The sequence below is a fragment of the Mus pahari genome, chromosome 3 (genome assembly GCF_900095145.1).
Source record: "Mus pahari chromosome 3, PAHARI_EIJ_v1.1, whole genome shotgun sequence".
Taxonomy (NCBI): domain Eukaryota; kingdom Metazoa; phylum Chordata; class Mammalia; order Rodentia; family Muridae; genus Mus; species Mus pahari.
Window position 1 is genome coordinate 137,556,756 of NC_034592.1, and position 10,498 is coordinate 137,567,253.

Here is a 10,498-nt window from a genome sequence, read left to right on the forward strand (position 1 = left end):
AGAGAGAGAGAGAGAGAGAGAGAGAGACAGAGACAGAGACAGAGACAGAGAGACAGAGAGAGACAGAGAGAGACAGAGAGATTGATTGATTCTCTGTTTCTGTTTCTATTTCCACGTATAAGCTTGACTTAGAGTTCTGGAGGCTAGAAGTCAGAGAACAAGGTGTCACCAGACTGTGCCACCTCTAAAGTTGTGGTCCAGCCTCGTAACAGTGGCTACTCCTCTCTCCTCTGCTTCTCCTTCTTGTTTTGTTTTCTGGGTCAAGGTTTCTCTGTGTAGCCCTGGCTGCCCTGGAACTCACTCTATAGACTAGGCTGCCCTCAAACTTAGAGACATCTGCCTGCCTTTTTCTCCAGTGCTGGAATTAAAGGCGTGGCTGGTTTTTCCTAAATTACAGTTTGTTGGCTTGTGTCAGCAGTATTTTAGTTTTCATATAGCTTTCTTTATATATACTTCTTTGCTCCAATTTCCCCTCTTTATGTAAACAATTATATATATATATATATATATATATATATATATATATATAAATTGTATGTGTGTATGTATATATACAAATACACATACACTAACTCTCTCTGTGTCTCTCTCTCTTTAAGGGTATTATACACCAGTAATTCAAGTGTTTAGGAGACTTAAGTAGGAAGATCATGAGTTCCAGGCTAGTCTGGACTACTTAGTGGGCCCCTGTCTGAGAACAGCAGCAGCAACAACAACAAAAGCCACTAGAATTACTGAATTATATTCAGTCATATTTTTTATAGAGAAATAATAGATACCGTAGAAGGAAGACATATGCAGAGAAGAGTCTGAGAAGACTCCTAATGCCCATTGCTAAGGAGAGTGAACACGCTTTAGTGTTCGTAATATGTAAATGTTAGAAACCAGGGAAGTCCGTGACTCCAGTGGGGTGTCCATTTGCCCTCCTGAGTGATCCTTCTTCCACCTCCATACACATTTGAAATAAGACTTAGTGTGTTGTTCTTCCAGAGCCTGCAGCTGATAAAACATGCCCCAGGCCTCTGGTCATTGTAGGGTGTCCAGGGGTCAAAGCTTGTAGGCAAAGGAGGGCATTTCTAATGGGCACATCTTTACTAATAAATCACTCTCCAGTAGTGAAGACAAGACCAGCCTTCTCTAGGTATGAGTAAATCTTCATGATACAAATCCCATGGATCATATTTCAATAGCTTATATTTTTAAGGTATGCTTTGAATTTAAAATACCTGTTTCTAAGTACTGCCAAATACCAGTTTTTATACAACTATTACATTAACTTAAATATATTTAATTTTATAAGAAGAAGAATGAAACACTTTAAGGATAAAAACATTATGATTCCTTAGTGAAACTGTCTCTGGGCTGGACATGAAGCTCAGTGTACAGTGCTTGCATAACATGCGTGAGTTAGGGTTTGATCCCAGCATCCCTGTGTAGATGCTATTTTTTTAAATTTTATTATTTTATGTTTTTATACTTCTACTTTCCAACCTTTATGCCACCCTAATCCCTTCCAACCCTACACTAGGCAGAAGAGAAAGGTTAGAAGGGAAATGGGATGTGGACCTTTTTAAGACTATTTCCTGCTGATTAAGGACAGGGATTCTTAGAGCCAGTCTAGTTTTTGTAGTCAGGGTATCTCCATCTTCATCTGTCTCTTCACGGTCACTTGACAAACCCCACCAGCAGCCACCGGGGTCGGCAGACAGCTGCTGTGGCTCCTCCTCCTCCTCCTCCTCCTCCTCCTCCTCCTCCTTCTTTGGAGCACCTCCAGCCATTCTTGGGACTCTGGTATTTATTCTCTCTCAAACGTTCCCAGAATTCCAAATGTAAACTATCTGCAGCTGGCAAAACCACACCCTCACAAGTATGCAGGGCAAATCGTAGTCGCCTGCTGTGAAGCAGCCTCTTATCCCACTCCTGAGATTAAAACAAAAACATAGTCACATAAACATATCTGGGTTTTGTCTTGCTTTTTTGTTTGTGTTTTCGAGACAGAGTTTCTCTGTATAGCCCTGGCTGTCCTGGAACTCAGAAATCCACCTGTCTCTGCCTCCCGAGTGCTGGGATTAAAGGCATGTGCCACCATGCCCGGCTCATATCTGGATTTTTTAAGAAAAAAAAAATTCTTTATATCCTAGGCCAGGGAATGAGGAATCTCTTCCTCCTGTCTTTAAAGATAGAACTGAGAGCCCGGCCTGGTGGTGCGCGCCTTTAATCCCAGCACTTGGGAGGCAGAGGCAGGCGGATTTCTGAGTTCGAGGCCAGCCTGGTCTACAGAGTGAGTTCCAGGACAGCCAGGGCTACACAGAGAAACCCTGTTTAGAAAAAACAAACAAACAAAAATGATAGAACTGAGGAAGTCACCTTTTTGTAACTTGTTGCTACTACTGTTTTGTTACTTTTTTGATCTTGATAAAGTTTTAGAGCTTAACTTAGAATCATTTCATGAGACATCACAAGTAACCAGTGTCTAGCTCACTCATTTAAAATACTTCACTTAAAAAGAGGTGCTTATGCCCTTTAATGCATTAATCTATTATTTGAATATCATGGAATACTTCATCAATATTGTTTACCAGTCTAATTCATTTTGTTTTAAAGACAGCTGATTATTGAGCTTATCTAGCTAGCAACTATAATCACCATAGAAGTGAAATATCTTTTTATATTTCTGTAGTCTTCACTGACATTTCTATTGAATTATATGAATATGACTAAATATTGTTTTTAAAAATTTTTATTGCCGGGCAGTGATGGTACACGCCTTTAATCCCAACACTTGGGAGGCAGAGGCAAGAGGATTTCTGAGTTCCTGGCCAGCCTGGTCTACAGAGTTCCAGGACAGCCAGGGAAACCCTGTCTTAAAAAAAACAAACAAGGGCTGGTGAGATGGCTCAGCGGGTAAGAGCACCCGACTGTTCTTCCAAAGGTCCTGAGTTCAAATTCCAGCAACCACATGGTGGCTCACAACCACCCTGAACAAGATCTGACTCCCCTTTCTGGAGCGTCTGAAGACAGCTACAGTGTGCTTACATAAATAAATAAATAAATAAATAAATAAATAAATAAATAAATAAATCTTTTTTTAAAAAATTAATTAAATTTATTATTCACTGTACATCCCAATATCACCCCCCCCTCCTCCCTGTACCCCCTCACACTGATTCTCCCCCCATTTCTCCCTCCCCTTCTCCTTTGAGAAGGAGGAGCTCCCTCTAGGTCTCACCCTCCTCCTACTCCCCCACTTCACCCCAGCACATCAAGTTGCTGCAGGACTAGGCATATCCTCTCCCACTGAGGCCAGACAAGACAGCCCAGTTAGAGGAACAGGATCCACAGCAGGCAGGCCACAGAGTCAGAGACAGCCTCTGCTCCTGTTGTTGGGGGACCTGCATGGATACCTAGGTGCTCATCTACATCTGTGCATAGGTCCAACCCATACATGCTCTTTGGTTGGTGGTTCATTCTCTGAGAGCCCCCAAGGTTCCAGGTTAGTTTACTCTGTTGGTCTTCCTATTGAGTTCCAGTCCTCTTTGGGTCCTTCAATCCTTTCCCCAACTCTTTCATAAGACTCTCCAAGCTTCATCTAGTGTTTGGCTATGGGTCTCTGCATCTCTTTCCATTGGCTGCTGGGTTGAGATTCTCAGAGGACAGGTATGCTAGGCTTCTTGTCTGCAAACATAACAGAGTATCATTAATAGTGTCAGGGATTGGTACTTGCCCGTGGGATGGGTCTCAATTTGGGGCAGACATTCATCCAGTCTCTGTTCCATCTTTAATCTTGCACATCTTGTAGGCAGGACACATCTTTGGTTTTGTGGGCGGATTAGTGTCCTTATCCCTCCCCTGGGAGTTGTGCCTATTACAGGAAGTGGCCACTGCTAGGAGTCTGAGCTAGAATTGCCCCACCCCATAGACACCCCCTGGAGCCTGCCCCTATCTCAGGTCTCTAGCATGTCCTGAGATCTGCCTTCCCCCCCACACACACCAATTTCCATTCTCTCTCCCCTGCTCTCCCTATATCTGGTTCCCCACTCTATCCCCTCTCCCACCTAGTTCCCTCCCTGCATCCACCATTATACCAATTTTATTCCCCCTTCTGTCTTAGTTAGGGTTTTACTGCTGTGAACAGACACCATGACTAAGGCAAGTCTTATAAAAACAACATTTACTTGGGGCTGGCTTACAGGTTCAGAGGTTCAGTTCATTATCATCAAGGTGAGAGCATGGCAGTATCCAGGCAGGCATGGCGCAGGCAGAGCTGAGAGTTCTATGTCTTCATCCAAAGGCGGCTAGTGGAGGACTGACTTCCACGCAACTAGGGTAAGGATCTTAAGCCCACACCCACAGTGACACACCTACTCCAACAAGGTCACACCTATTCCAATAAGGCCACACCTCCAAATGGTGCCTCTCCCTGGCCCAAGAATATACAAGCCATCACGAACCTTCTGAGAAAAATTCAACCATCTTCCCTTGGGCCTTCCTTTGGTCTGTTGATTATAGCAATGGTTACCTTGTACTTTATGGCTAATATCCATACCATGCATGCCTATTTGGACTAAACATTCTTAAGTGAGGGTTAGAGCCTAAAGTAGATTATAAATCAACAGTGGCCGCTATAAACAATCTGTTACATGCCCAAATACTTGATGCATTTGCATAAATATTTAAATTTTTTTGTTTGTTTTTGTTTTTTGTTTTTTTTCTTTTATGTTTTTTGTTTGTTTGTTTGTTTGTTTTTTGAGACAAGGTTTCTCTGTATAGCCCTGACTGTCCTGGAACTCACTTTGTAGACCAGGCTTGCCTTAAACTCAGAAATCCACCTGCCTCTGCTTCCCAAGTGCTGGGATTAAAGGTGTGCGCCACCACACCCGCCTCATTCTTAACATTTGAATAGTTTGTCAAATAAATTTAAGGCAGTGTTCTTCTGAATATAGCACTTTGTCCTTTTAAAGTACATTTGAGGAAAACAGCAGTCCAGACTAGTAGTGTTTTTCTATAGTAATGATGTTGAATGCCTTCAAATCTCTGCTTTTTATATTTTGTAATGTAAACTTAAGTATTTCCAATGTTTCCTCATACCAAGCCCATTAGATATGAAACCTGAGGCTTTAAAACCAGGGATGGGAGGGGGAGGATGTATACAGCTCGGTTGGTATGGTGTTGTTTGTGTGCATGAATCCTGTTTTTGATCCTTAAGAGCCTCATGGGTGGCACATGCCTATAATTTCAGTGCTAGAGAAGTAGAGACAGGAAGGTCAGAAGTTCAAGGCTATGTTAGGCTAGTCCAGCATACATGAGACCCTGTCTCAAAAGAAAAAAAAGAGAAAAAAATAAATGAACACATGAATATAAGTTCCATTCATTTTACCCAAAAATATGATAGCATTTATGTCTACAATAAATTGTTAGGTTTAATAGAATTCATTTAAATATTTATGCAAATGCATCAAGTATTTGGGCATGTAACAGATTGTTTATAGCGGCCACTGTTGATTTATAATCTACTTTAGGCTCTAACCCTCACTTAACAGTTGTAGAGTGGAAAGTTTTGCCAAGATACAACTTGAGGGATGATGATGCCATGCTAGCAGTCTATAGGAAGTCCTGGGAGAGCGGGAGTGGAGTGACCGTGCTTGCAGTAGAGAGAGTGGAACAGTCATCGTTTGAGGACTTGTTTACTTCATTTTCTCAGATAGTTTTATTCTATAGTGTTGCCTTGATTGTTTAATATTTTTATATATCTTTTGAGAATTTCATGTCTGCAATGTGTTTGGTCTTATCCATCCTCCTCATTCCTCCTCCACGTCCCCCAAGTCCATCTCTTTTTTTCAAGACAGGATTTCTCTGTTTAGCCCTGGCTGTCTTGGAACTCCCTCTGTAGACCAGGCGAACTCACAGAAATCTGCCTGCTTCGGCCTCTTGAATTCTGGGAGTAAAGGTGTGCAGCACCGCTGCCTGGCTTCTCCCCAGTTCATCTTAACTTGATATCTTCGTCTTGGTTTTTTTAAAGAACACACTTAGTTCAGTTACTACTTACTGCCCATATGTTTTCTCCAGTTTGTGTGTGTGTGTGTGTGTGTGTGTGTGTGTGTGTGTGTGTTTGGATTTCAGTATATAAACGAGGCTATTCTGGAATTCATTATGTAGACCAGACTGTCCTGGATCCTCGGTGCTGGGATCAAAAATGTGTGCTACCATGCCTGGATGTTGCCTGCATTTTATGGATAAAGAAACTGAAGGTTAAAGATGGCTGCCCAGAGTTCCAGGGCATGTATAAAGATAATGAAGGAAGGAGGGAAGGATATTTCAAGAAGAATTTTTAAGTTGCTGTAACAGAGAAAACAACTTGTCAGTGGGGGAATATGTCATTTGGCCTGTGACAGTTGTAACTTGTTTAGGAAAATGATCAGTAGCCATGTGTGTGAAATCTCAGGGTAAAAGAGAAAGTGGATTGATGAGGTCTGTTTTAGGATTAAGCTCTGTCAGCAGCATCATATGTGGGCCTAAGTGAGACCAGGAGCAGCAGAACTGTGTAGGCAGCTGCTTGGACAGTGTAGGTGAAGAGAGCTAGAGTCAAGGTGGGAATCAAGGGATGAGTATCAAGACTGCAGAGGTATAATGAGTGAACTCAGGTACCATGGCTGTTTGAAGTGAGTTATTAAGTAGATGGGAGAACACTGGCCAATAATCCTGTGTTGATTCATTTTGAATGTTGTTGATGACAACTTTAATGTGTTTGTAGGATGTCCAGCTAGAGATCTCTAGTATACACCTGAAAATACGGCACCATGTATGTTTTCTGAAAGATTTATGGGTATTTTTAGTTTCTGTATTTGGTAAAGAAGCAAGTCTTAATATCTTTTGTTTTCCTCTGTATTTTGTAGTCAATTAAATGAAAAGCCCTTACCAGAAGGCTGGGAAATGAGATTCACAGTGGATGGAATTCCATATTTTGTGGATCACAATAAAAGAGCAACTACTTATATAGATCCACGAACAGGAAAATCAGCCTTGTAAGTTTTCTAAACATTATAAATCAAAAGCACAGCCAATTTCTTGGATTTCCACAAAAGATTTCAGTTGACAAAGACAAAGCTGTACTTGAAGTGGGCCCATAGGCTCTGTACACTGAATTTTGGTGGGTTTGGTTTTGTTTTGTTTTTTTTGTTTTGGTTTGGTTTTGCTTGGGGCTAGGGAAGAGAGTCTCACCTTGCAGCCCTGACTAACCTAGAACTCTGTGAACTATAGACTAACCTTGAACTCACAGAGATCTGCCTACCTTTGCTTCCAATGCCTCTAATATTCAGGGATTGAAGATATGCACCACCACATTGTAGCATTTGCTTATTTTTTAAATTGAATTGTTTAGTTTTTTGGTCAAAATTTACGAATTTAGGAGGTGTGTGTGTGTGTTTGCTGTTGTTTTTTCCTTTTGAAATATATATGCTATCCCGCCTGGCGGTGTGTAACTCACTCTCTAGACCATCCTGGTCCTGAACGTAGAGATTACCTGGCTCTGCTTCTGCTGATCTTAAAGCATTGTCCCACCATGTTCAGCCTAGGAGTCTCTTATACACTGGCGTGACTCACTCAACACGTTATGAGAAATGCCTCATTGTGTGAGCATTGCAGAATATACTTTCACAAGCTAGACTGTATTTTATATACACAGCCCAGATGTAGCCTAAGATCATGATGAACAAACACAAGATTAAGTTAAGCTTCAGAAAGATGATGCAATCGAGATACAGGGACATTCGTAAACCATCTAACATATGTGCTGGGATCCAAGTTCTGGTCCTTTGCTAGAACAATAAGTGTTCTTAACCACTGAGCCATCTCTCCAGCCCTCTTTGTTGTTATGTTGATATACATGATTTCATATGTTGAACTATCTTATATGCTAGCTGTAAATCCCACATGGTATGGAGAATTCAGACATCAATTCTTTAATTCTGCTAAAATACTTTTGCTAATATTTTATTGAGTTTTATACTTCTGCATATTAAAAATGTGTGTTTACAGCCAGACGTGGTGGCGCACGCCTTTAATCCCAGCACTCGGGAGGCAGAGGCAGGCGGATTTCTGAGTTCGAGGCCAGCCTGGTCTACAAAGTGAGTTCCAGGACAGCCAGGGCTATACAGAGAAACCCTGTCTCGAAAAACCAAAAAAAAAAAAAGTGTGTTTACAGCAGAAACTGAGAAATCAGTCCAATTAGGCACTAGTAAAGTTATAGAGATAACTTAGATGTGGAAGTAAATTATAAATAGATAATGTCATTGTTTCTTTTAGTTATTAAGTTTGGGTACATATAACAGAAAGCCCTACAACAATAATAGCTTATATTCAATATTAGCATATTTCTCTACATTATTTTAAAATAATCTGGGCCAGATAAAAATGCATGCCTGTATAACTGTATAACCTGTAGTCAAGGTCCAGGAGGCTGAGTGCCCTCATCTGGCCTCTTCTGGCACATACTCCATCCCTTAGATAACATTAAGATAACATTAAAACTAACAGTGTGGGGCTGGAAAGATGGCTCAGCAGTTAAAGTCACTGACTGCTCTTCTGAAGGGCCTGAGTCCAAATCCCAGCAACCACCTGGTGGCTCACAACCATCTGTAATGAGATCTGACGCCCTCTTCTGGAGTGTCTGAAGACAGCTACAGTGTATTTAGATGTAATAATAAGTAAATCTTTAATAAAAAATAAAACAGTGTAACTCACCATTGAAACAGACCAGAGGGGAAAAATCATATGATCTGGGGTGGGCGCCTTAGGAGTTAAAGAACATCGCTGCTCTTGGAGAAGATTCCAGTTCAGTTTCTGGTATCTGTTTGGCAGCTAATAACCATCTATAAATTCAGTTCCCGGTGTCCTCTTCTGGCCTTCTTATGGTGCACAGACATACATACAGGCCAGGCCAAGACTCATATACATACAAATAAATGAATCTTTTAAAATAAGCCATATTATTCAATAAAAGCTTTTGATGAAATGTAAGCAATTTTATGATCCACTTTCACCTGCCTTGAAAATGTACAAGAATACAGACAAAAGCCTCAGCCAACATCATGCTTAATGATGAAATAATTATTCTAGAAGATCAAAGATTGTTATGATTATTGCTGCCATTCAGTACTATGTAGGCAACCAAGTGTAAAGAGAAAAGGAAGTAGAAGAGAGGCTGAAGAGGAAGAAGTAAGGCTGTCTGTCTTTTACTCCGATGAAAATCATATATAGTAAAAATTGTGACGAATATAGAGAAAACTACTAGAACTGGTCAAATTTCCAGGATTGCAGGGTTCAAAATCAGACAGACGTACTTCTGTATTGAAACACAGTCAACGGGGCTGGTGAGATGGCTCAGTGGGTAAGAGCACCCGACTGCTCTTCCAAAGGTCCGGAGTTCAAATCCCAGCAACCACATGGTGGCTCATAACCATCCGTAACAGGATCTGACGTCCTCTTCTGGAGTGTCTGAGGACAGCTACAGTGTACTTACATATAATAAATAAATAAATATATCTTTTAAAAAAAAAAGAAACACAGTCAACATGGAGGCTTCCAGTGATCTGGAATTCTTCCTGTTTTACAACTGCCGGCATGGTTTCCATCCTCATTGTGCTAGTCATTTGGAGAACGGTCCCACTGGAATTGTGAACAGAAAAGCTGGTATCTTTGCTTTTTTAAAAAATTGACTTCTTGGAAGCCCCTACAGCACTTGTAGTTAGAGCTCATTAGACAGACCTATAGTCACACTAGGAAATGTCTGTCCTAGTAACATTCCATGGTTGATCATGAGCCTCTTTAAGGACAAAGGATAGAGTAGTTATTGTGAAGGGTGACATTCCTTTGTAGGAACTCTTTTATCCAACTATGTTAGATTCACCTTCACAGAAAAAAAAAGCACCCCCAGCAGTGGCTTCAACAAGATCTTAATTGGAAATAGCCCTTAGGAAACATTCAAAAAGGAATATTATATGCATGCTCTGCTGAGTGCTTTTGTGTTTGTTGAGTACTGGGTGGTGGAGGCGGGGCCTATGTACTTTCCTTTAGCATTTCTTTTACAAGCAGTTGCACATGTCATGTTTATCTTTGTTCTTCAGAGACAATGGACCCCAGATAGCCTATGTTCGGGACTTCAAGGCAAAAGTTCAGTATTTCCGGTTCTGGTGTCAGGTTAGTATTGGCTCTGTGTCTATGTATCTCTTTGCTTCATTGCTTATATTACACAGCAGTTCTGAAAACATGTATTAACAGGAAAAGTGTGAAGCATTGGAGTCATCCATCTTTAGGACAGTGAAATATATTTATTAATTAGATAACTATGTCTTCGATATCCAGAGATTAAGCTAGAAATCCTTTGAATAAGAAAATATTGTAGCGGGCGTGGTGGCGCACGCCTTTAATCCCAGCACTCAGGAGGCAGAGGCAGGCAGATTTCTGAGTTCGAGGCCAGCCTGGTCTACAAACTGAGTTCCAG

General features: G+C 41.1%; 1 protein-coding gene across 2 annotated transcripts in view; it reads left to right on the forward strand.

Annotated features, from left to right (window-relative positions):
- The window catches only part of Itch (itchy E3 ubiquitin protein ligase), a 94,877-nt gene that overhangs the window by 59,063 nt on the left and 25,316 nt on the right, over nucleotides 1-10,498 (forward strand). For both annotated transcript variants that reach the window (XM_021192073.1, XM_021192072.1), the window contains 2 exons: nucleotides 6,894-7,022; nucleotides 10,122-10,194. In XM_021192073.1, the coding sequence (XP_021047732.1) occupies nucleotides 6,894-7,022; nucleotides 10,122-10,194 (202 nt within the window). The remainder of the gene's footprint in view (nucleotides 1-6,893; nucleotides 7,023-10,121; nucleotides 10,195-10,498) is intronic.